The sequence below is a fragment of the Carassius carassius genome, chromosome 18, assembly GCF_963082965.1.
Source record: "Carassius carassius chromosome 18, fCarCar2.1, whole genome shotgun sequence".
NCBI lineage: Eukaryota > Metazoa > Chordata > Actinopteri > Cypriniformes > Cyprinidae > Carassius > Carassius carassius.
The window spans coordinates 15450555-15478356 of NC_081772.1; the positions used below are offsets into that span (position 1 = coordinate 15450555).

At 41.8% G+C, this 27802-nt stretch overlaps 1 protein-coding gene across 3 annotated transcripts; it reads left to right on the top strand.

Moving 5' to 3' along the window:
* The first annotated feature begins 8298 nt into the window (after positions 1 to 8298).
* LOC132092520 (SLAIN motif-containing protein 2-like) lies at positions 8299 to 27416 on the top strand. Of its 3 annotated transcripts, XM_059498782.1 has the most exons (10): positions 8299 to 9011; positions 14613 to 14755; positions 20008 to 20178; positions 20709 to 20879; positions 21101 to 21442; positions 21538 to 21678; positions 25077 to 25157; positions 26288 to 26326; positions 26962 to 27169; positions 27246 to 27416. In XM_059498782.1, exons 1-10 carry the CDS (start codon positions 8548 to 8550, stop codon positions 27310 to 27312), a joined length of 1827 nt encoding a protein of 608 aa, XP_059354765.1. In that variant the 5' UTR covers positions 8299 to 8547; the 3' UTR covers positions 27313 to 27416. The 3 variants fall into 3 exon arrangements, with proteins under 3 accessions (XP_059354765.1, XP_059354766.1, XP_059354767.1); XM_059498783.1 differs by lacking the exon at positions 26288 to 26326 and having other exon boundaries at positions 8301 to 9011; XM_059498784.1 differs by lacking the exons at positions 25077 to 25157; positions 26288 to 26326 and having other exon boundaries at positions 8301 to 9011.
* Positions 27417 to 27802: the final 386 nt, after the last annotated feature.

Sequence of the window (27802 nt, forward strand, 5' to 3'; positions counted from 1 at the left end):
CAGCCCTAAGCAGGGGGCCGCCAAACCCATACTCCCAGAGCACCCTCCACAGGATGTCGCGAGGAACACGGTCGAATGCCTTCTCCAAATCCACAAAACACATGTGGACTGGTTGGGCAAACTCCCATGAACCCTCCAGCACCCTGGAAAGGGTATAGACCGGGACAAAAACCACACTGTTCCTCCTGAATCCAAGGTTCCACTATCGGCCGAATTCTCCTCTCCAGTACCCTGGCATAGACTTTCCCGGGGAGGCTGAGAAGTGTGATCCCCCTATAGTTGGAACACACTCTCCGGTCCCCCTTCTTGAAAAGAGGGACCACCACCACCCCGGTCTGCCAGTTCAGAGGTACTGTCCCCAACCGTCATGCGATGTTGCAGAGGCGTGTCAGCCAAGACAGCCCCACAACATCCAGAGACTTGAGGTACTCAGGGCAGATCTCATCCACCCCCGGTGCCTTGCCACCGAGGAGCTTTTTAACTACCTCGATGACTTCAGCCCAGGTGATGGACGAGTCCTCCTCCGAGTCCCCAGCCACTGCTTCCTCAACGGAACACAAGTTGGTGGGATTGAGGAGATCCTCGAAGTATTCCTTCCACCACCCGACAATATCCCCAGTTGAGGTCAACAGGTGCCCATTTCCACTGTAAACAGTGTAGGTAGGGCACTGTTTTCCCCTCCTGAGGTGTCGAACAGTTTGCCAGAATCTCTTCGAGGCCAACCGATAGTTTTTCTCCATGGCCTCACCGAACTCCTCCCAGGCCCGATTTTTTGCCTCCACAACTACACGGGCTGCAGTCCGCTTGGCCTGCCGGTACCTGTCAGCTGCCTCCGGAGTCCCACAAGCCATCCAGGCCCGATAGCTTGACGGCATCCCTTACTTCTGGTGTCCGACAGGCACTGGAGACCTTACGGCCACAGCTCCGTTCCTACCAATCACGCCCCTCCAGGTGTCACTGTCACTGCCCACGTGAACGTTGAAGTCCCCCAGTAGAACGACGGAGTCTCCAGTCGGAGCACTTTCCAGCACCCCTCCCAGAGACTCCAAGAGGGCCGGGTAGTCCGCACTGCCGTTCGGCCCATAGGCACAAATGACAGTGAGAGACCTATCCCCGACTCGAAGGCACAGGGAAGCGACCCTCTCGTTCACCTGGGTGAACTCCAACACATGGTGGCTGAGCTGGGGGGCTATAAGCAAACCCACTCCAGCCCTCCGCCTCTCACCATGGGCAACTCCAGAGTGGTAGAGAGTCCAACCTCTCTCAAGAAGTGTGGTTCCAGAGCCCAAGCTGTGCGTGGAGGTGAGCCCGACTATCTCTAGTCGGGACCTCTCGACCTCCCGCACAAGCTCAGGCTCCTTCCCCGCCAACGAGGTGACATTCCACGTCACTAAAGCCAGATTCCGTGTCCAGAGATCGGGTCGTCGGGGGTCTCGCCTTAGACTGTTGCCCGATCCACTATGCACCGGCCCCTTACGCTCCCTCCTGCAGGTGGTGAGCCCACAGGTGGGCGGCCCCACGTCACTCCTTCGAGCTGAGCCCAGCCGGACCCCATGGGGGAAGGCCCGGCCACCAGGCGCTCGCATACGAGCCCCAACCCCGGGCCTGGCTCCAGGGTGGGGCCCCGGCTGCGCCATGCTGGGCGACGTCTCGGTCCTTGATGTGTTTGTTAACATAAGGGGTTTGTGAACTGTTCTTAGTCTGGCCCGTCACCAAGGACCTGTTTGCCTTGGGAGACCCTACCAGGAGCATATAGCCCCAGACAACATAGCTCCCAGGATCATTTGGGTACTCGAATCTCTCCACCACGATAAGATGACAGTTCAAGGAGAGGTTAATATTACTAGAGTGAGTTAATTTATTTTTTAACTATTATACTGAGGGTCCTGGATTAGCTGGGAGTTGATGGCCCTTGTGTCTGGAAACGTTGAAAGCCCTGCTCTTATATAATAATAACCTCTCTTAGTGTTTCTAGCTTCAGGGAGTTCAGTCACTGGAACTCTTAATAAAATTAAATCCTAAACTTAGGTTATGTTGGTTTTCTTCCTACAAACATGCTGGTTTTGCCATTAAACACAAAGAAAATCAGTGTCTCTTTGAAAAAATGAGACAAAAATAAAAAGACGCTAAAGTATTTCAGCATGCTCCTTAGAAACAGCCAATGCAAATATTAGATGCAAACTTTGAACATGCAAAGATGTAGTTATTCAGCTTATACCTTATGTGGTGTGTTCAGGTACTGTTTTCAACTTGAAGTAAAAAGTTTTTTTTTTTTTTTTGTGGGAAAAAGTAGGCCTTAAGCATATTCCTTATCTCTTGATACTGTATAGATATTTTATATTCCGTAATTTTAATGCAAAAACTTTGTAATGCAACCAGTCTTAAGTTTTCTCAATGTTCTGACAAAAACTCTTGGGCAGTGGTTCTCACCTCACTCTTTTCGACTCCAAGGCTCCCCATTGCCCACAGAAATATTCAAAGGCTCCCTAGCCCTATTTTTGTTTTTAAAACATAATTTAGTCCATGAACACTACTAGTTTCAGTAAATAAAAATAAATTCATAAAATAATTACATTTAAGGTACTCTAGGAGCTAGACATTTGTGCCAGACTTTATTGATTTACATGACTTTTCTATAGAAAGGTCTTGAAATCCCACATTTAAAATTAGGCTTTGTCAGATATCCAGGTTTTCCAAGACTGTGTGAATTCTGGTTCCTCAAATTAAACAAACGGTTGTTGAGGGGTGAATTAAAATAAGAAATTTACTATAGATTTTTGTTGTTTTACCAAAAATGCTTGTTTTGTCTCATCTCAATATCAAGTCATATTGAGACCCCCTAGGAAGTTTGTTGAATGCAGCGGCTAGAGTCCTTACCAGGTCAAGAAAATATGATCATATTACCCCAATTTTACAGTCTCTGCACTGGCTACCTATTAAGTTCCGTATCAGTTACAAATTATCATTACTTACCTATAAGGCCCTAAATGGTTTAGCTCCTGCGTACCTAACTAGCCTTCTACCACGCTACAATCCATCACGCTCCCTAAGGTCACAAAACGCTGGACTTTTGGTAGTTCCTAGGATAGCAAAGTCCACTAAAGGAGGTAGAACTTTTTCACATTTGGCTCCCAAACTCTGGAATAGCCTTCCTGATAATGTTCGGGGTTCAGACACACTCTCTCTGTTTAAATCTAGATTAAAAATGCATCTCTTTCGCCAAGCATTTGAATAATGTATCTTAAATTGTGAGTATAGTTGTATCTGATCAAATGTGCATTCTTATTCTTTAGCTTGGGTTAAACTAATTAATTTTACTTTGTTGGAACAGCAGCTATGCTAATGATGTCTCTATTTGTTTCTATGTTTTGCCACAGGACAAGCTCCAGTCTGGATCCAGAACACCTGAGAAGAGATGATGCTGACCCTCAGAAGACCCCAGATGATGCTAACCCTGAATCAACAACAGAACTAACAAATTGCGACAAGTGTGACTGCATCATATAATCCATCCATCCATCCATCCATCTTCTACCGCTTATCCGGGGCCGGGTCGCGGGGGCAGCAGTCTAAGCAGAGAACCCCAGACTTCCCTCTCCCTAGACACTTCCTCCAGCTCTTCTGGGGGGACACCGAGGCGTTCCCAGGCCAGCCGGGAGACATAGTCTCTCCAGCGTGTCCTAGGTCTCCCCCGGGGTCTCCTCCCAGTGGGATGTGCCCGGAACACCTTCCCGGGAAGGCGTCCAGGAGGCATCCGGAACAGATGCCCGAGCCACCTCAGCTGACCCCTCTCGATGTGGAGGAGCAGCGGCTCTACTCTGAGCTCCTCCCGGGTGACTGAGCTTCTCACCCTAAGAGGTGAGGGATCGCCCAGCCACCCTGCGGAGAAAGCACATTTCGGCCGCCTGTATCCGGGATCTTGTCCTTTCGGTCATGACCCAAAGCTCATGACCATAGGTGAGAGTAGGAACGTAGATTGACCGGTAAATCGAGAGCTTCGCCTTGCGGCTCAGCTCTTTCTTCACCACGACAGACCGGTACATCGACCGCATTACTGCAGAAGCTGCACCGATCCGTCTGTCAATCTCCCGTTCCATCCTTCCCTCACTCGTGAACAAGACCCCAAGATACTTAAACTCCTCCACTTGAGGCAGGAACTCTCCACCAACCTGAAGTGGGCAAGCCACCCTTTTCCGACTGAGGACCATGGCCTCGGATTTGGAGGTGCTGATTCTCATCCCAGCCGCTTCACACTCGGCTGCAAACCGTCCCAGTGCATGCTGAAGGTCCTGGCCTGATGAGGCCAACACGACAACATCATCTGCAAAGAGCAGAGACGAAATCGTGTTGTCACCAAACCTGACCCCCTCCGGCCCCTGGCTGCGCCTAGAAATTCTGTCCATAAAAATCATGAACAGAACCGGCGACAAAGGGCAGCCCTGCCGGAGTCCAACACGCACCGGGAACAAGTCTGACTTACAGCTGGCAATACGAACCAAGCTCCTGCTCCGTTCGTACAGGGACCGGATAGCCCTTAGCAAAGGGCCCCGGACCCCATACTCCCGGAGAACCCTCCACAGGCCGCCGCGAGGGACACAGTCGAATGCCTTCTCCAAATCCACAAAGCACATGTGGACTGGTTGGGCATACTCCCATGAACCCTCCAGCACCCTGTAGAGGGTATAGAGCTGGTCCAGTGTTCCACGGCCTGGACGAAAACCACACTGTTCCTCCTGAATCCGAGGTTCTACTATCGGCCGGATTCTCCTCTCCAGTACCCTGGCATAGACTTTCCCAGGGAGGCTGAGAAGTGTGATCCCCCTGAAGTGAAGTGAAGTGAAGTGAAGTGAAGTGACATTCAGCCAAGTATGGTGACCCATACTCAGAATTTGTGCTCTGCATTTAACCCATCCGAAGTGCACACACACAGAGCAGTGAACACACACACACACACTGTGAGCACACACCCGGAGCAGTGGGCAGCCATTTATGCTGCGGCGCCCGGGGAGCAGTTGGGGGTTCGATACCTTGCTCAAGGGCATCTAAGTCGTGGTATTGAAGGTGGAGAGAGAACTGTACATGCACTCCCCCCACCCACAATTCCTACCGGCCCGGGACTCGAACTCACAACCTTTCGATTGGGAGTCCGACTCTCTAACCATTAGGCCATGACTTCCCCTGTGTTCCAACTGTAGTTGGAACACACCCTCCGGTCCCCCTTCTTAAAAAGAGGGACCACCACCCCGGTCTGCCATCCCAGAGGCACCGTCCCCGACTGCCACGCGATGCTGCAGAGGCGTGTCAGCCAAGACAGCCCCACAACATCCAGAGACTTGAGGTACTCAGGGCGGATCTCATCCACCCCCGGTGCCTTGCCACCGAGGAGTTTCTTGACTACCTCGGTGACTTCAGCTTGGGTTATGGACGGGTCCACATCTGAGCCCTCAGCCTCTGCTTCCTCAATGGAAGACGTGACAGCGGGATTGAGGAGATCCTCGAAGTATTCCTTCCACCGTCCAACGACATCCCCAGTTGAGGTCAACAGCTCCCCACCTCTACTGTAAACAGCGTTGGTAGGGCACTGCTTCCCTCTCCTGAGGCGCCGGACGGTTTGCCAGAATTTCTTCGAGGCTGACCGATAGTCCTTCTCCATGGCCTCACCGAACTCCTCCCAGGCCCGAGTTTTTGCCTCCACAACCACCCGGGCTGTAGTCCGCTTGGCCTGCCGGTACCTGTCAGCTGCCTCTGGAGTCCCACAAGCCAACCAGGCCCGATAGGACTCCTTCTTCAGCTTGACGGCATCCCTTACTTCCGGTGTCCACCACCGGGTTCGGGGATTGCCGCCTCGACAGGCACCGGAAACCTTACGGCCACAGCTCCGAGCGGCCGCTTCGACAATGGAGGTGGAGAACATGGTCCACTCGGACTCAATATCTCCAGCCTCCCTCGGGATCCGGTCGAAGCTCTGCCGGAGGTGGGAGTTGAAGATCTCTCTGACAGGAGACTCGGCCAAACGTTCCCAGCAGACCCTCACAGTACGTTTGGGTCTGCCGAGTCTGTCCAGCTTCCTCCCCCGCCATCGGATCCAACTCACCACCAGGTGGTGATCGGTTGACAGCTCCGCCCCTCTCTTCACCCGAGTGTCCAAGACATACGGCCGGAGGTCGGATGAAACGACCACAAAGTCAATCATCGACCTACGGCCTAGGGTGTCCTGGTGCCACGTGTACTGATGGACACCCTTATGCTTGAACATGGTGTTCGTTATGGACAAGCTGTAACTAGCACAGAAGTCCAATAACTGAACACCGCTCGGGTTCAGATCAGGGGGGCCGTTCCTCCCAATCACGCCCCTCCAGGTGTCACTGTCGTTGCCCACGTGGGCGTTGAAGTCCCCCAGTAAAACGACGGAGTCCCCAGTCGAAGCACTTTCCAGCACCCCTCCCAGAGACTCCAAGAAGGCTGGGTACTCTGCATTGCCGTTCGGCCCGTAGGCACAAACGACAGTGAGAGACCTATCCCCGACCCGAAGGCGCAGGGAAGCGACCCTCTCGTTCACCGGGGTAAACTCCAACACATGGCAGCTGAGCTGGGGGGCTATAAGCAAACCCACACCAGCCCGCCGCCTCTCACCTTGGGCAACTCCAGAGTGGTGAAGAGTCCATCCTCTCTCGAGGAGTGTGGTACCAGAGCCCAAGCTGTGCGTAGAGGTGAGTCCGACTATCGCTAGTCGGAACCTCTCTACCTCACGCACAATCTCGGGCTCCTTCCCCGCCAGTGAGGTGACGTTCCACGTCCCTAGAGCTAGTTTCTGTGTCCAGGGATCGGGCTGTCGAGGCCCCCGCCTTCGACTGCCACCCGATTGTCTAAGCACCGGCCCCTTACGGTCCCTCCTGTAGGTGGTGAGCCCACGGGAAGGCGGCCCCACGTCGCTCCTTCGGGCTGAGCCCGGCCGGACCCCGTGGGGGGAGGCCCGGCCACCAGGCGCTCGCATACGAGCCCCAACCCCGGGCCTGGCTCCAGGGTGGGGCCCCGGCTGCGCCATACCGGGCGACGTCACGGTCCTTTGATTTATTCTTCTCATAAGGGGTTTTGAACCGCTCTTAGTCTGACCCGTCGCCTAGGACCTGTTTGCCTTGGGAGACCCTACCAGGGGCATATAGCCCCGGACAACATAGCTCCTAGGGTCATTCGGGTACTCAAACCCCTCCACCACGTCAAGGTGGCAGTTCAAGGAGGGGTCATATAATAATTATTAATAATATTAATAATGTTCATCATCTGGCTGACTACGACTTGTATACATTTTTCTACAAATCCTGTCATACATGCACAAACTGACAGTCACCACTTATAAGCTATTACTAAATATTGTAGAAACATAGTTTTCTGTAAAGTTGCTTTGTAACGATTTGTATTGTAAAAAGCGCCATACAAATAAACTTGAATTGAATTGAATTGAATTGTTGAAGGCCCCTGGTTGAGAATCACTCTGAAATTATATAATGAAGTTCACCAGCAGCTAACTGTACACTTGTTTGGCATTTAAATATAGTTACATTGACAACATATGTGACCCTGGACCACAAAATCAGTCATAAGTGTCAATTTTTCAAAATTGTAAAAAATAAATAAGCTTTTTGATGTATGGCTTGTTAGATTAGTACAATATTTCGCTGAGATACAACTATTTGAAAATCTGGAATCTGAGTGTGCAAAAAAATCTAAATACTGGGAAAATCGCCTTTAAATTTGTCCAAATGAAGTTAGCAATGCATATTACTAATCAAAAAATTATTTTTTACAAAATATCTTCATGGAAGCTTAATATCCTAATGATTTTTGGCATAAAAGTAAAATCTAATATTTTATTGTGGTGATTGCTGAGGCATCTCTTCACAGAGTTTGTTGTGCAAATACAGTTTACACTGAAATGTGTATCAGTACTATTAAAATTTAGCATGAAGCATAATTGAGGACTTGTTTGTTTGCTCCGCAAGATGTATTAAATGGGGAATGTTTTAATCAATAATAACCTGCAAAAAATAATTTATAAATGTCAAAAATAAATTGTAGAGTAAAATAATTAGTTTGCCTTAGAAATATAATTGTGTTAGAACAAATAGTTGGTTACAATAGTAACCCGGAAAAGTACAAAATTCCCGCACTAATACGGAAGTACATGAATAAAGTACAAGTACTTTAGTGTGTATCGAGAGGGTTAAAGTGCGCGTTCCTGGTTCCAGGGAAGAGTCGCTCCCAAAACGTGCTCGTTCCCGCTGAGTCACGTGACGACGTCTCACTTCGAGCTTCTCAAAGATTTTCCAGTGAGCGACTGGCGGACAGTAAAGATGGCGACGGGGCTCACGGTGTGTACGAGTTCCCGGAGAAGATGACGACAACAAGATTTGTAACTTTCGAGCCGCGGCGTTGACAGTGCTCCCTTTAAAGTCCTTGCGACAGAGGCTCGCGGACTTGCTGACTTTGACGGTAGTTAAACAAACCTAACGGACACAACCGGCGTGCGGACATATCGTTGCTTTTGCCATGGAGGATATAAACTCAAACATAAACACGGACTTGGAGGTGCATAAGCTTCAAGTTTTAGTGAAGAAACTCGAGCAGCAGAACGAGCAGCTCCGGAGCCGTCCCAGTCAGTTCTCTTCCTTCTCTTCCGGTGGACTGTCGGGGAACACTAGACCCGTGAGCGCCGAGTATGATTCTCCAGGAGCGACGGCGGGGCTCGTAGGGTTCACCGGGGTGGGGTCCGGCGGATCGAGGGGTTTCGGCGGGGTTTTGGAAATCCCCCGGCTGAGACCGTCGTATCCCGTCAGTAGTTATGGAGGGGGTTATGACAGTGACAGCGCTTCTTGTGTCGCTTCGAACACGAGTCTCGCGTCTTATTACGATTCGACGGATTTTATCGAAGACGGAGAAACTTCGGTGCTGGACGAGGTGGAGATTCTCGATTTGGAGGACATAGATGGCCTGAACGAAGAGGAAGACAGCTGGTGAGTAACCTGTCAGGGGGCGAAGGTGTTAACTTCAATCAGAAGAATGACCCCGCTCTCTCTCTTTCTCACACACACACACACACACACACCCTTCGTGTGTTTGACAGGTGCGCGCAGCTGTGTGCGTGCAGACGCTACAGAGAATGACGCGTATTTGGAGGAATGCGCTTCATTGCATTGTTGATGCACACAAGTCTCGTTGGCTAAAGATGGGGTTAGTATTCAGTGCATTGATAGCAACACGGCTGTCATCTGTTTAAGATTATTAGTGCCTTACGTCTGAGCATTTAGGAGCAACAGTTTGCTGACTGCGTATATTCAGTTCGCACTACGGCCTGTTTTACAGTTGCTTCTGATAAGTGGGTCCTTCTCATCTGCCCTTCATATTAATTCAGTACCTTTATGAATCTGCTGAATGTCAGCCATGGTGTCATGCTTCAGTGATGTCATTAGAATCGCACAAATGATGTATTTTCATACAAATGTCCTATAGATAAATCCTCAGATATGATCAATCAGATTAGTTAGAACAGATGTACATACTTTTCTGCATGATCTGCACTGTATTTAGCTCATTTGTTTCAAATAAGGTGAACTTTAATAGTGCAGTCAGGGTTTTTAGGAAATAAACGAGATGAATCGAATGCTGAGAAGTATCATTCCAAAGATGTGCAGAGATATGATAAGTAATAATCTATGCATTTCATGGTATTGACAGTTACTGCTACCAATAATGACAATAAAAATGTGATGAAATCATATTGGACTTTGCTCAAGCAAGCACAAGAAACCAAACAGCAGACCAGAGTGATGGTGTGGATCAGCATGTGTGCGGTCTACAACATGCGATGACAAACAGTCCAGTCGGGATAATAGGTGTTTGTTTAAAGTCCAAAACCACCGTTGGGAAGAATAAGTGCCAGCTAAATGTACACTAATGGAAGACTGAGCATGTTGTCACCTGTTGGTGTGCCTCAGTTCTGATATGTACAACTGGAGTGTAAAAATAATGAGCACTTAGGTTTTAATCTCACTTTTGATCAATTTAATACTACCTTAGTGAATAAAAGTATTTCTCTTTCAAAAAAGTGCTCGTGTAGATGAATGTTGTCCTGTTGCTCTCTGGTTGTCTCAAGTCACAGACAGCTTCATTCATCTTAACAGTTTTTGATCTTGTGTGGATTGATGTCCGTGTGTAATCCATTGTTTGTGTTTGCTTTAATCAGTGTCTTTGAAATTCTGTGGTTTATGTCAATTTACACGGACTCAGAATGCTGTAATCTGGACCCTTGTTTGGCTGACTATCTTTCAGTGGCAGCAAAATGCTGGGAAATCCCTGCAACAGTTGGAGTCAAGCAGATCAGTGAGCTTAAAGGGATAGTTCACCCAAAATGAAAATTTGATGTTTATCTGCTTACCTCCAGGGCATCCAAGATGTAGGTGACTTTGTTTCTTCAGTGGAACACAAACAGAGATTTTTAAATCAAACCGTTGCAGTATATCATTCTTATAATGTAAGTGGATGGGAATCACAACTAAAACATACAAAAAAAAAACATAAATCTAAACCAAATTAAACCCTGTGGCTCGTGACGATTCATTGATGTGTAAAGACACAAAACGATCGATCTGTGCAAGAAACTAAAGAGTATTTATATCGTTTTTTTTTAACCTCTGATTCACGCAATGTTCGAACGGTCAGAACTCTCCTGAGCACGTCCTTTTGTGAGCTTTCTGTCTTCTCAGCAGCAGGCACATGAGGTGTTTTCTTCTTGCTTTATGGCCTATCACAGACTTATAAGAGCATTACCGCTAGGGCTGTCGCGGTTAATAAATTTCCCCAGCGGTTATTATGGGTGGCTCAATAGCGCGATATGCGGTATTACCGCCGTTTTTTTTGTTTTTTTACATACCTAATTTATCCTGATTTTGCTGAATACAAAGCTCTATCATTGAGTTATTTAGCATATATTGTTGCTATTTTAACTGACAGAGAGACACGTTGAAAATGATGACAGGGGACACTCTAAAACGCTTACCGTGAAAAACGCTTAACATGGCTTAATGTACTAAGACAGTGATGTGAACAGACCAAACTCACTAAAAATCATACTAATAAAGTATACTATCTATAAAAAAATCAGATGAGCCCTGAATATGAATGCAACTCGTTTAATAACACGTTAAGCCTTTTCCTCCCATAGAAAACCGTTATAAGAAAACGCTTAATGTGGCTAAGTTATGCACTAAGACATTGATTTTTAAAAACCAAACTCACTAAACATTATACTAATAAAGTATACTATGTACAAAAAAAAAAAAAAAAAAACAGATGAGCCCTGAATATGAATGCAAGTCGTTTAATAACACGTTAAGCCTTAGGCCTAAAAAAAAAAATTGTTTGGTTCCGGTTTTCCGACCGACCCTGTCAATTTATGTGCGACCCAAATTTATTTTATGAGACTGGGGAAGAACGGTCTTTCACACATCGTTAATTAAATTACAGTTTCCTTTAAATGCTGTTTTACACTTAAGTAATCCGTTAAAAACCATTAAGTATTGCATCAAAACCCTTTAACTGTCAATTCCTAAAGTGAGCTATAACTTAAGGTTTGGAAATCGTAACATTAAGAGAAACACGGGGGGAGTCAACAATATATCGCGGAACAGAGAGGGCACTGACAACATGCTGACAGACAGGACATTAACATTACCAGCTTACTTTTAATATGAAACAAAGTCTCATTTGGTTATTTCACCTTTCAAATGTGGTCATTTTTTAAAGAAATGTAAACAATAAATACCGTTTTGTGGCTCTTGAATGTGTCGAACAGATCGCTGTAAGTTAGATCATCAGTTAAAACTAACTGATCGTCTCTTGCTTCTAGTTAATTTATAGCATCAAAATCAAATAAACCACATAAATGAACATAACAAAGAATGTTGTTTGACTACAAAAAGATGTCTGTACACTCCGTTTTTCAAGTTCAAATCCTCCATGTTAATCTACTATGAGATCGCCTGTCAAACTCCCGCGAAGGCTTTTTGTGTGTGTGCGTTTTGCGTGTCTATGGCAACAACAGACTTTAAACGGGAATACAGAATCACTGTCGTAAAAGTACCGGTACACACATTTAAAATCAGCGCGCGTGTGTGTAAAACTGCCACTGGAGAAAAAAATAAATAAATTAAAAAAAAAAAAAAAATCCCTACCGACCAATGACCTCAACTGACAACCAACCGGAACCCAACTTTTTTTTTTTTTAGGCCTTATGATCGTTTTCTATACTGTATGTATACTGTATGTGTATGCTGTGCAGAAGCAGCAGCGAGAGTGCATTGTTTCGCGAAAGCACATTAAAATAATGTTCGAATGTGAATCTCTCCTGTGATACACGCTGCTATCGCCCGGAGAGAGTGTGCGCATTTAAAACGTGTCTCTCCTCTCGCTCAAACTGTGTCCTGTTCATGCTCATGCGCTACATATTAATTCTTTTTGCACCTTTCTTTTTCTAACCTTTTCTATTCACATCTTCCGCATCCTTTATGTTCATGTCTAGATGGTCAAGAGACGTTTTTTTAGTATGGGGGTCACCGCAGCCATTTTTAATTCTGCTGGAACAATGGCAGATGCTAAACTACAATTAATCAAAGGTGTTATGTAAGGTTCGACCTCAGGAACACACATCTTAAGCAAAACATTAGGTGTAGGATCAGTCTGAAAGGATGTAGAATTTGACTTCAGAATTAGATCACTTATGTCAGCAGAAGTAGTGAGAGTAAAAGCAGAAAGAAAATATGTTGAGTGAGCCAAGGCAGCTGTATGAGCAGTACCATTGGAAATGTATTCAGTGATTAACTATAATTTATCTGGAATTTTTTTTTGAAAAGGCAGTCACAAACACAATAACATGTTGTGGAGGGTTAGTGAGTTTGTTAACCATAGCAAACAGAGATTTGGGCCTACACATTCTTAATAGTAAAAAAAAAAACATATGAGGATTTTGCAGCATTGAGGGCAGTACGGTAATTGAGCAAATGCTCTTTCAAAGCCAAAGAGTGCAGTTTTCCTAATCAGTTTTTCCAAGCGACGTCCTATAGCTTTCAGTGTTTGGAGTTCCATAGTTTACCAAGGTGAAACGTGCAGATGGAACCAGTCTAGTTTTAAGAGGGAATGTTTCTCAAATATTTGGGAAATGGTATTATTATAGATATTGCATATTTCAGATGGACAGTTGGATAATAAACAATCTGACAAGGTAGAAACCCTAACTGAATAAGGCAGATGGATCCACAGAACATGTAATAAATAAATGCTTTTTAATAGCAGTGCACGATAAATATCAGCCAATAATTAAAGTGCATCTCGTCAGTAAAGTCGGTTCTCTAATCGGCGGTAAATTCCATCAGGTGTGTGATTTTCCCATAGAGCAGCTGTTGCTGTCGTTGTTAACTGACAAGGTTTGCAAATAAATGGTGATAATGAACGTGGATTTGCGCAGCTTGTCAGAATAAATTATATTTTTTACATTTTTTAAATTGGTAAACAGTTATTTTACATTGCAAAAATATTCATAATATTACTATTTTTACTGTATTTTTCCCTCGGTTAGCATAAGAAAAATTTAAAAAATCTTCCCAACTAAAAAATTTTGAACTGTAGTATATGTTAGCATTAAATGATGACATTTACAGCATGCATGTTACACTACTATTTTTGTCTACTTTAATTGATTGCCTGATGCAGTTGGATATTGCAGTCAAATAGGACTACTATAAACCAACAATACAGCGACATTATGATGTCTAGTAATTTAACTGCTGTCAATGTGAATGGGCCTAACACTTCTAATACATTCTTTATTGTGTCTGTAAAAAACGTTTTGTCCAACATGTTACTGTCAGGTGATCCTGGGCAACAGCTGCTACTGTACGAGGCCAGCAGAAAACAAGACTCATGCAGTGCTGTTATGTTGATTCTTGTTCCCTCCTGTTTCACTTCCATCTCTCTCGTTTTGTCTTTTCATTTCAGTTTCTCTTCTTAACTGTTATCAATTCAGAACACTTCAGACCAGCACTAAATTGATAAATCTAAATCTTTAAAACCATAAGGTTTGTGTGTTTTGGGATATGCAAAACTATTTTTCATGAAACCTGGGTCAAAATTGATTTAATTTACTAAAGCTAACTGACAATATCCCCCTCTATATTAATAAATGTTCTGCACTACAGCTGTCATACTGTGAAATGATCTGTTCTCTTATGGCCTGTATTTAGCTTGTAGTAAATAAGCTTCTGATCAGCTGACCTGAACAGTTCTGCACCAGGCTTTCATGTGGTCCTATTAATTCAGCTCTCAGTGACTAAGCAAAGCTTCCTGCACAATATTACAGAGCACAGTTTACGCCTTACCTTAAGGATTACAAAAACTTTTCATGTGTTGTATAGTTTGGCTGTAGGACAAAAACCAAAAACCTGTTAATTGAGGCATTTCACCACTTGACATCAACATGTTTCTTGATTAAATGCTTGTGTGCCGGATATGTGATGAGAGCATGTTTATTTCTTGTGAATGACCTCTGGCTTATGTTTCTGCAGGTTGTATGAGACAAAATTGAACAGTCCTCTGCAGAAAGCCTTGAGTCCCATTGTGTGGTGCAGACAGGTTCTGGATAACCCCAGTCCTGATGTGGAGTCTGCCAAACGCTCTCTCTTACACAGACTCGACCTCACCATGTCAGGTAACACGCACACTTCATTTTCGTTTCATTTGATATCTTCCACTGTTGTATTATATGATTTCAGATTTTTCATTAAACACTTTTGCATTTAAGTTGGTTTCAAAATGTGTAATATCTTGAAATGATATAGAGTCCAGGCTATTTGGCCATCTTAGTCAGTGTCTGTCTGTGTTGATTTTATTCAAATTTATCACTTCCTCTTTTTCAATCTCAGTTCTTCCTCTCTTCTCTCTCTTTTGCCATCTACCCACTCACTGCGCTCCTTTTCTGGCTCTGATTCTCTTCCATCCCCACTTGCTTGCTGAGATCACTCTGTCACCATGTGTGTATGTGTTTTCAACATGTGGCCTGGCAGTTCATTGTTTTTGAAGAGTATTTGTACATTTGGCTGTCTCTGTTTACCATATCTATCTCTCCTCTAATTACAGATAGCAAAGAGTTATGACCGATTTGACTTCAGCCAGGGATTTACACTTCCCTCAAAAATGCAAACAGTTCCATAAGGTTGTAGTCATAACTATGGTTACATAACTCACTGGACATGAGGACAAAAGAAAAGGCTGAGATTTAATAAAAAGACTCATTCATGTCTTTCACTGACAAAATACGATGGTTTCAATTATTATTATTATTATTTTTTTATTCTTGTTTGAAGAATCACTATTGCCAATGCTAAATCTGTTTAATAATTTAGACAATGGAACATATGCATGTTTAAAAAAATCTTCACAAAAGTTTTTTTTTTCTTTTTCGGCAAGTTTTGTTTTCTTTTTTCAATATTAGAAAATCAAAAAAAAAAAAAAGAAATAAGAAGTGCCAGAATTTGTTGCTAGTTTAGTAGGTGTTAGTAGGGCTAGCTATTTTGTGACCAAATTGGTAGGTTGTAGTAATTGAGTAATGAATTTTTTACATAAACTAATTAATAAATAATTGTTTGATAATTTTAAATATTTTTTAACATAATTAAAGGTTAAGCTTAACCAATACAGTTTGAACAAAAACATTCAACACTACCAGATGTGTAACCCTGAGAAAATGAAATGAGATTATCAACCTGATTGTAATCTTGGATGTCATTCTTATAAAAATGATAAAATTTATGATAAAAGTAACTGAATACCTATGCAACAAATTGTCAATTATTTTATTGTATGATTTTAATTGTTAGAAACTAGCTAATATTAATTTATCTAAGATATATCAACCAAAAATATTTTTCCTTATTTTTACATCTAACTGTGTGCTATTTTGTGCTTAAAAATCAATAAATGTACACCAGAGTGTATTAAGTGCTATCCATACTCTTGAACATTGTCATTATGCTGTGTTTCAACAAGTTCAGTGCAGTCTTTACAGCATCCTTTTGACTGGTTAGAGCGGAGATTCACTTTCCCCTGAGTGAACAACAAACTTTTTTTTCTCTCTGGCCACATCATCAACTTGCCCCACAATCCATTTGACTTTCTATGCTGTTTCCCTTTTTCTCTAAAGATCTGACAGGCCTTACTTATGTACACTTTCATCATCCTTGCACTCATTCTGCCTTTTTCTCTTCCTTCTTACTGCATCTTAGTTTCTGTGTTTGTGCTTAAACTGCACATGTTGCTCTGATGAACTTTCATTACTACAGGACTCTCTCACATATATTTTCTTTCTCTCCTCTGTCCCCTGCCCCCCAAAACAACTTTCATACGGGCTGATAAACCACATCATTTCCATGTGGACTGTCCATTGAGATGAACAAAATGTGCTTGACTGACAGTCGTTAGACATTTAAGCCCATGTATCTTATCCTGTAATGGGCCCTGCTGTCCACTAAGTCCAGGCCAAGATAAAAAGCAGAGTTAGTGAAGCATCTTTTCAGTGTTTATCTTGTCTTTTTGCAGTATATGGATGTATTCGCCAGAGATATTATGGATTAGCTGTCCTCATTTCTCCTCCTCCTCTTTCTTGGAGACACAGAAATGCAGTATTAGTAGACTCTGTGTGGTGGTGTTCTGGTGGAAAGAGGTTGGATGAGCCAAACCATCTGATGAACTGGAATGTAATGGCCATTGGCTCGCTTTGGCCATATATATGGAGTTAAGGACAATCTGAAAGACGGAAAAGACTTTTGGAATTTCCATTCTGGCTTAGATGAAGCTTTCCTACAGATAGATAAAAGTCTATGGTAGCATCAGTTTCAGATTTCACAAAAACTTTGATCTCTTTACATGACAGTCTCTTCCATCCATTAGTGCCAGTTGCACAGAGCTTTAAAAAAAAATGGCATGATCTGACTAGAACAGCTATTGTTACTTACAAACTGTTACATACAAAGTACATACAAACTGTTTACTGTAAAATCAACACTAGTTAAAAATATATATAATTCTGGACATATTTTATATTGTCAGCAAAGATATTATGGAAATATCGCTAATATTCGACGTATCCCCCCGCACTATCTTTGAATAAGATACAGTGCCCTCCATAAGTATTGGAACATTAAAGACAAACTAGCACTAGCTCGACTTACACATTGGAAAGTTCACGTGTGAAGTAGGCAGAAGTACTGACCTAGTGTTTACAAAGAGAATGTGGAAAGAAAGTCAAACGCCCTTTACAAAAAACGAGATGGAGTTTTTCACCCTACCCTATCTTTCTGAACCAGAGTACACCGACGAAGAACTACCCACGCTTGACCTTTCCAATGTGATCACATAATGTGTAAAGTCGTAGACATGCATTGCAGAGCTAGTGCAAGACAAGAATTTGTGGTTAAAAGTATGTAAAAAAAATAAATAAATATGTTTTTTTTTTGTTTTGTTTTTTTTGAAAATGAGAGTTCATTTCACTAGACAAGACCATTATTCTTCGGCTGGGATCATGTAGAGCTGCATTGAGACTGGAATTTGGACCTTCAACTGCTTGATCCCCATTAAAATCTATTATATGGAGAAAAATTCTGGAACGTTTTTCTCAGAAACCTTAATTTTTTTTTTACTAAAGAAAGAAATGAACATCTTGGATGACATGGGGTTGAGTAAATTATAAGGAAATTTTATTCTGTAAGTTGTCTTATCCTTTAAAGCCTGTAGTCAAAAGTCAGACTTGTGAGACTAGGTTGTGTCAGGCTAGGTTTTAAGGACTCCTCTATTTTTGTCTGTTCAAAAGACACTGAAAAACACTCACATGACACACTTTGAGTCAGTTTTAGGTAATGGATTTTAGACACTTTTTTGTGCCTGTGTTGTAATATATTAGCGATTCTCCACCTCATGTAGTTTGTGTTGTATCTGAAATGTTTTGTTGACTCTTGATGGTAAATGTCCTTGATTGTAATGTCCTTACAGTCTGGTGTTATTGGCTCACAGCGGTGTGTGTCAGTACTCATTTCTTTTAGTCTCTGCTGAATGAGGGAAGCCCTTGCTCTTGGCTTCATTTTTAACACCAATGTACACAAACACAAAAGTCAAAATGGTCAGAGGTCATCCACACCAGCCCAAATACAAGACCAATCATTCTCCACATTCAGCATTCTTAGCATGCACGCTCATTCCTGTGTCTGTGAGGATGTTTTTATGTCCCAGCACAAGCGTTGTGTATGTATGTGTGTAAGCGTGGCTGATGGTGTTGTGTTAATGCAGTTCACTGCTTGATCTGTTAGGAAGTGAGTGGGGAGAGCATTGCTGTTTTCTCTGAATAAAGCACATGTTGTGTGATGGCAGGAGTAGAGGGAGAAAGTCATTAGACAGGAGACACCGAGAGAGGATGGATCCATGCAAAGAGAGCAGGAAAGAATAGGAGGTCTGGGGAAATGTTTTAATGGACTCTTGAGTATACAGCTGCACACACACACATGCACGCTAAAGGCAAGTATTTCCAGTATATTCAAGATGATTTTGTTGCAAATATAAAACTAAGCAACATCATGAATAAAGCTGGTTTTAATGTTTTATTTTCCCATTAAGTTTCCTAAAGACTAGTTTCTTGAAAGATATTTTAGTAGGGTCTCTGATTTTTAAAGATTCAGAGAATTCTGCAGTTCAACTCTTTTTTCAAAACAGATTTAATGATTTTGCACTCAAAATATTTATAGAAGTATCAGTGTTGCATTTCTTTATATATTAAAACAAATAAGCTACAATATTTTACTATAAAATTATATATTAAAATCATATTTATTTATTGTTTAAACTTGAAATAAACAAAGTTTAGGGATTTTTATCCTAAATAAGTATTTATCATTATAATGAAGAAAAATATTGCACTATATCAAGGTCACTGATTAAATAAAGGATAATTTATTACAATAAAAAAAAATGTAAGTTATCTATTCATTTATTTCATTATTTTTTTTTAGGTCACACAGAAAATATGTAAAGGTCTAAAAGTATTTAAATTATTTAGTTTGTTATTTAGTTGAATGTATTTAATATGATCTTTTATTTAAGAATTTTCCAGCCCAAACACACAGAGGATCGAGTGATGAGTGATCATGTGAGCGTATATCCACAGGGAGAGCAGCTGACATGGCTTCTATTTTATGCTCTGCTCTTCAGAGACAGTACAGTCTCTTTCTTGGCTAATGGTGTTCAGATTCTCTAGCCATTGGTGTTGTCAAAAGCTTTAACAGCGAGACATTCTCCCTGCTGCAGCTAAGCTAGGAGTTTGACCTTATGACTCAATTATAGACAACTACATGTTCATGGTGCTGCATTGCTCTACAATGCCTACATTGAGTCTGTGTGTGTAAGAGAGAGAATTGACTGGATGTTAATGGCATTGTCATCCACTAAATTACTGAGTAAGGCTCTTGTGGGTGTCCATATGCGTCTTTGTAGTCTTAGATTGTGAATAGTCTGCATTGTATGCGATTAACTGCACTCCAGCGGGACCTAGAATGTGGCTCTTTATTAGACTTGGTCATGCTGTATGCTTCATTTGACTCTCTGAGATGCCTAATGCACTGTAAACCATATTGTGTATGTCTCCACAAACATGCATGCATTAAAATGGCATCTGTGTATGTGTACTTGAGGGTGGGTGGGATATAACCTTCTTTTGTTTTTGTGTTTTGAAGTATGTCATATAAGAGGCCTATTTATTTTTCCTAACGATAACAGCTGGTGCTGTCTGAAATTTGTTCCTCCTAAATAAATGGTGTTCGTTTAAACTAACAACTTAAGAAAGGGACCATAAAATGCTTTCACTTCGCATTCAACAAGAAGTTCTTTAGTGCCCTTATTATGTTTTGTTTTCTTTTGCAGCAAACAAGCGGAGGAGTCTATATAACAGTTCCTACAGTCCTCAAATGGGCTACGGAAGCCCGTACAGCACAAACATGGCCAACAGTCCCTACAGCAGTGGCTTCAACTCCCCGTCCTCCACTCCATCTAGAGTGCCTATCGTCAAGCAGCTCGTTCTGCCTAGCAGTGCAGGTAAAGGCCTCTTTACTCCAAATGTGGAGTAAGAAGTAGTTGAGGAATATATTACATAATACAAATAATCATTATGTCACTTACAGATGACGGAAAAGTGTGAGACTGCTGAAGTTGTTTATTAATTTGCAGTTGGGGAATGCTATTTTTATAGATAGCAATCACTAATCATGAAAGTAACCATGTTACATCATTACGTGGTATGGAATGTAACACATGTGTTACTTATGTGTTAAAAACTACACTTTTCTCACCGTTGTTTGGCTAAAAGCTCTTAAAATATAGCGAATGATAGAATATTTGACCACTTTACCACTGAATATGCTGTTCAGTACACAGTAAATAGTAGGCTGGTATTTAATTGCTAACATAGCTAATATGACTTTGGCAGAAAACACTCATCTTTTTGTATTTTTTTTAATATATATTAAGTTTAATAACTTCCTATGAGTAACTATATAGAAACAATGTCATTTTTATTTTGGCATATATTAATGTAATTTATTTGTTTGTTGTTGTTGTGTGTGTAGGTCACCAGCGTGGATCAGCTGACAGAAACGCACAGGCAGTGAGCCCACAGTCATCAGTAGACAGTGAGTTGAGCACATCAGAGATGGACGAAGACTCTGTCGGTTCATCGACCACATATAAACTCAACGATGTCACAGACGTGCAGATACTCGCCCGAATGCAAGAGGAGAGTGAGTGGTCTTTTCTTTAACAAGTGTTGGATATTGTCTTTTAGTCTGGACTATCTCTCTAAGAAAAGGTACATTTGTTACATATGTTATACATTTGGTTCTAATGCTGCTGAAACAGATCATAAACGTGTCTTAAATGTGAATGAAAAATGCCTTAATGGCATTAAGATTGAATTTGACTGAAATTTAAATTCAATTGTATATCTGTTTACATCTTTTAGGTTTAAGGCAAGAATATGCTGCAACAGCATCACGTCGTAGCTCTGGTTCATCATGTCAGTCGTTGCGACGAGGAACTCTGAGTGACCAGGAGCTGGATGCACAGAGCCTGGAAGATGATGAGGAGGCTGTCCACCATTCCTACCACACACCTGTCAACCGTTTTAGCCCCTCCCCTCGGCCCTCACCTCGAGTCTCCCCCAGGAGCTCGCCTCGATCCCGCTCACCCACCCGGTCTTTAGATTACAGCCGCGGATCTCCCCAACCAATCATCAGCCGCCTTCAGCAGCCCCGCCACTCTCTGCAAGGCCACGATACGCAGACCAACGCCATTAAGAATGAAGGTAGATCTTCTTCCAGTCACACTTCACTTGGGCCGTTTCTCCAACAATGTAAGTTTTAATGTGGGTTTCTTCATCCTTTCTGTTTTTGTGTGCAGAAAAGCTGAGACGGAGTCTACCTAACCTCACACGATCCAGCTCTGGACCAACTGTAGAGCCAGTTAAAAGCAGCAGGAGTTGTGAGTCAAACTTGCAAGTGCCAAATGGAGGATCACCCAGACACCAGAGTCAGTCTGCCAGTGAGTGTCCGGACACATCATCAGTGAGCATGCACCCATACATCAAATCACACGCGTAGAGCTTTTAACAGCCAGCAAACACACATATGGTAGAGCAAACACACAATCTCACCACACAAAAAGACTTCATTGCACTTTATGATTTATCATGAATGTTATTCCGTTCGTAAATCTTGATGTATGGTAACATTTGACTTTTTACGACTATGCGCTTCTTGGTTTTGGATTCTGTGCTTCTGATGCACATTCACGCTGTGCTCTTAACTGCGCTGCCGGTGTCTTGGCTTGCTGGATGAGGCTGTTTGATTTTCCCACATTTTCTCTTAGATCACATTTTAGTGGTATCTTGGCATTTCCTATAAAAGCCTGACTGACTTTCAAACAAAGTTTCAATTAATTATTTTTAATGTTTTAGGGAAATCTTCAGATGACGGATCTTGAAAGAGTGTTTAATGTGGCACAAGAACATTAAAGATTGTCATTTTATTTGTAGGATATAACAGTTCAGATTATAGTAATCACATGCCATGACACGCATGTGATCAATCACATTTAATAGCATGTGTGTCATTTTTCCATGGCTGATTTTGTCACTGTACCTTTATGAAATGGCTTTCAGCAGGGATCTACATACAGTAGGAAGCATCTCCAATTCTTGAGCAGGAGTTTTGATCTGGCATAATATATAACATAGTAAATGTTTTCTAGCGTAAATGTTTTTTATTATTATTATTATTTTTTTTAATGTTGAGTGGTCATTACCACAATGGTTGTCATTAGTGGCAATAAGCAACAACAGCAATGTTCCAGCACACAACTATTAAGAATCTTTTTCAGAACCCGTTCAGATTTTAAAGGTCCCGTTTTTCGTGCTTTTTTGAAGCTTTGATTGTGTTTACAGTGTGCAATATAACATGTGTTCATGTTTCGCGTGTAAAAAAACAACACAGTATTTTTCACACAATTCACCTATCTGTATACCGCTGTTTTCACCGTCATAAAAACGGGCTGATGATAACTTCCCTGTTCTATAAAGTCACTCCTTCAGAAATACGTAGCAAGTTCTGATTGTGCTAGCAGTTCCTGTGTTGTGATTCGACAGCAGCTGAGCGCACACGGCCCTCCTGGAAACGTGATTGGAATAGTTTTGAGAAACAAGTGGGCAGGATTTGTTTTGAAAACTGCTGGAGATGCACTTATAATCACTGACGAGATGCGCATGAAAATCGCATTCGATTTTTTTTGCACAGCCCTAACATCTAGTTAACAAAGCTAAACAGCGTTGCCCTTTTTGAAGTAAGTTACAGAAACTGTTAAACGCACCAACTTAAATAATAAAATACACTTACTGGTTGTGATCCATAAACAACGCCTTCTCAAGACAAAGAGGGAACTGCTCCATCTTTAAAGAATAATCTTTGTGCGAATCCGGCATTAAACTGATTGAGATTAAGGAAGCTGTCCTCAGCAAAATGTGCTGCAGTGCACATACATGTGGATTATAATTTTCGGGAACCAAGTTACACATAAATTGTAACCATTAATCTCCAAGTACAACGTCCCTGGGAAGCCCAAACAAAGATGACTCCGAGATGAAAATAACAGCATTTCGACGAAATGGCGACAAACACAAACGCAGCTCTTCCTCTTCTCCGTCGGAGCACAACAAGGCTTTTTGTGTATTGATGTGGGCGGAGGTTAGTCAAAAAACTGTTTTAGTGACGTCATTCCTGCAGGAACTAGAGGGATGTAGTCCAAACGGGTCGTTTTTTGTAGGCGAATTCTGTTAAATAAAATATCTCGCTTGGCATTGAACTTTGAGCTTTAGAATTTGACAGATATTATTTATACTCTAACAACAACATTACACACTAACTAAAGTTTAAAACATGGGATCATGAAGAACGGGACCTTTAACATGAGCATTCTGTTGGTAATGCTGACTTCACAAAGTTGCCAACACTGAGGAATAAAATCTGATTCCCAAACGAATGACTCTTATGAGTCAGTTCATTTTAGGAAATCAAACCAGCATGACCAGTGTAGTACAAATGATTCCCAAAATTAATTACTCTTTTAAACCCTCCTATACAGCGGTATACTATTAAGGTGCTGTCACATGAAATTTCATCAAAATTTTGCAGGCAAAAGAGTCTGTAGTCTATTGTCTATAGTGTAGTAATGTATGGAAAACACCGAAGTCACTATCAAAACAGGCCGTTCTATTGGTCACAGCAGTGAATTTGCATGAACTTGAACCCAATGCAAAATCTGTGTGCAGAAATATTTCAACCTCAATCGAAATTCGCATACGTGTGAAAACCTATTGAGATCAGTTTTAACTTATAATTCAAGGAACATCATTAAATATGACCGTAACTTTATGTTGGACTTCAGGTGCCTAAGACTTGAATCTTTGTAGTTACTGGCAGTTTTGTATTACTGGTATTATTATTTAATATATATAAGATTACTGGATTGCATTTATTGCATATTTCCAAATAATTATTATTAATAATCATTGAAACAGATTGTTCTCTTTTTTTGGGTGGGTGGGGGGGGGGTGTAAGCTAATTCTAATTCATGAACTGACCCAATTACCATTTCATGACATGACAACCAGCAAAAAAGTGAAAAAGTCCAGATCACCACTTTTAAGAACAACGATGCCCATGAAAAAGAATATTTCATGAAAGCATACTGAATCATTATAGCCATTTGAGGTCAACAAATAAGGCCCAGACGTCTCTGTCAATGAATAGTTAATATCAATAAAGGAGTGGAGTCACTCTGTAATCACTGTATACAAATATTTAATACGTTAATAATATTCTGTATTTTAGTGACCATAGATTAACAGTCATCTCTTAAACAGCACAAAGACATTAGCTTGCTTAAGTGACTTTAAATACTTGGATGTAGCGAGTATTTCAGGCTTCTCCCCCTCATTTGGTAATATGGACAGTCTGGTTTTATTTCTGTCCTTCCTGCCCTGCATGCTCTGCTTCTTCCTTTCTCTCTCCCCCTTTGTTTCTTCCTCACACCCTTTGTTTTTGGCTGAGGTGCTGGTTGTCTGGATGTAGTTGGATTCACTCTTGGCATAGTGCTGCCTCCTGCCTCTTCCTCACCCGGGGTTTCATTTTTCTCTTGGCTCTTTGGCTGCGGTGCCCTCTGGTGGCTGGTTAGAATTGGTCTTCCATCTCACCCATGCATGGAATGGCTCTGCCTTGAATTAAACCTGACCCTAGCTGGCTGTCTTTGCCTTGGCATCACCTAAACGTTTTGGTTAACGTTTTGGTCAGCTCTGGTTGGAGGTTAAGTGCCTGCAGGTGGAGGTGGACTGCTGACCTCAAATGAGCTAGAATCAAAACATAATGTCTGCTTGTCTCTTATCTCAGCGTCACACCAAAGACTCTCCGCACCTACTCGCTCCTCCCCAAAACCAAAAGAGAGACTCCAGAGCCCTACGTCTCTACGAGGTAATGCACTGAGCAGGTCACCCAGACTCAGTCAGAATAGTAGACTGTATTGGAAGTATTTTATGGCATTTTGACACTTTTATAACCCCATTGTTAGAGTACTGTTTGGTTGGTGTGGAAGCTGTTTACTGACCTTAGATAAGAAATCACACCCAGGTCTTCTTGAAAAGAGGGGGGTCTTTTATAAAAAAAACAACAACAACATATGTATACATATATGTATATATATATATATATATATATATATATATATATATATATATATATATATATATATATATATATATATATATATATATATATATATATATATATATATATATATAATAAATAATATATTGTTGTGTGTGTGTGTATGTATATATATTATATAATATTATCGCATGCCAACCTGGTAGGTTTGAGAAAGGTTATGAATGGGATTTTTAATTCTGAAATATTTTTCTGCTCTCCTTTGCTGTGAAAGCAGTCAAGCCTAAATTGGGTAATTTAACCACTATTGTTGAGAATGTATAATTTTCCCACGAATAAGAAAATAATAATATTAATGATAAACATTTATATTTATATTGTTTCTATTGTCTGCAGTCTAATGGTCATTTAGTTATTGTCAAAGTAATTAAAAACTGGTATATTGGTTATTGGTCACTAATATTTGTTGGCCTTAAAAAGGCAATGTCTGTCAGTATTCAATTGTAAATGTCATGTCACAGCATTGAGTCCAAAAAAAAAAGGTGCAGGATTGATTTGTGTTGTGTATATATTGATCTGGAGTGCATTTTGAGAATAGTTTGTTCACCTGTGATTGTGAATGCTGTGGTTTCTTTTCAGTGTTATAGCGCGAGAGATGCTGTAGGGTTGCTGTGGGTCTGCACCCTTCTGGTACAAATGTGCCATGTCTTGTACTTTTTTTATTAAATGGAACTGCTTAAACTGTCACCTAACCAAATGTTCCAGTAGTCTGTGAAGCCATCTGTCTAATTCCAATTATTTATTTAATGCACTTTGGTTGCATTAAATAAAGTTTGTCAGTCATACTTGCACTTTAAAAAGAAATGCAGTCCTGAGAAAATTGACAGCTTTTGGAGCAGATACAAACCCAACCCCTCTCTTTTCCAACTTTTACCCAGTCCCTCTCTCGTGTTGCTTTGGAGAGGAAACCGATTTCAGTGAGTATATACGCTGATGTATGCAGCTTTTCAGTTCTGTGATATTTTATGTTGTGCAAGCTTGTGTGAATAGTAGATTGTGTTTGTACTGTGGTTGTGCTGTTACCCGTTTTGCAACAAGGGGACAGTTGTATAACTAGTATTTTTGAAAATGTTTTTAAACACTAGTTGATCAAGGCTGTTTAAATCCATCCATCCAATCTTATTGTGCTTTATTTTCTATCAGCTTTGTGTTGAATGTCATTAATGCTAGTGTTGTGTTCTGTGAATGTGGAAAACGATCCTCTGCGTGTTACATAGGAGTGTGTTTATTTAACTGGTGATGTTTAATGTGAAGCTTAATGAGTTAAAGTTGTCTAATTGCATTCTTTTGGTTTTTAAGGTTGCATCCATCTTAATTCATTGTTATTTGTCATTATAATTCCATTTCCATTAACTCATGACTGTGGTCCCATGAATGGCTTGTATCAGGTAGTAAATAGATAGATAGAAGATAAACTACGGAATAGAAGCTCTGTCTTTTATTCAGTCTATGTTTTACCTTTTATGAAATATCCAATATTTCAGATCCTTTAGATTCCACCTGTTGCTTTTATTCCCTAATTCTATCTTTCCCACTTATTTTTGTTTTTCAGTGCCCTCCTCCAGTAAGTTGCGGACTCCCGCTGCCCCATCTCCCTTGGCTCTCCGTCAGCCCATTAAGGTTATGTCTAACCATGGTTCAGGCACAGCCACACCCACACGCTCTATGGCCCCGCCCCGCAGTGGCCTGCCACGCACTGCCGCCAATGCTGGAGGAGGTTTACCAGTGCCTCGCAGCAAACTGGTCCAGCCTGTGCGCAGGTACTCTCAGGTTTTCACAATATAAACATATCTTAACCTGGTGAAGTACATATTGAGTGTATTATTTGCTCCACAGGTCTCTTCCAGCTCCAAGGACATACAGCGGAATCAGAGACGAGAGCTGGAGAGAGGGCTGCTACTGAGCGCACCCAGAACCAGCAGCACAAATGGGCTTTCAGTTCAAACTGGCACTTTATAGAGACACGTCTTTAACCCCCACAAATAAAAAGACATTCTTCCAAACAAATGATTCTGTCCTCTTTCAGGTGACATTGCAGAACTCTCATCCCAGCAGGATCAATGTGAAAGGCAGGCTGGATGCCGCTGGATGCCAAAGAACAACAACAACAAAAAAGATCAACAAAAAAAATAAAAAAAACAGACTGGGATTCACCCCCCGCCTACCAAACACCACCTGTACTACAAATGGCTCCAAATCCACAAAACTGCTTCCAAATGCCCACAAATCCACTATAGAAGAATACTGAATAACTTGTTTTCCCTGTAACGACATTAGTGAGGATTCCTTGTGAGCACATACAAATTGATCTTAACTTTTGCCTCCAGTAGGAAATGTTTATATGGCGACACAGAATCAGCATGACAATTGCATTCTGTCAGAATGTCTTTCAT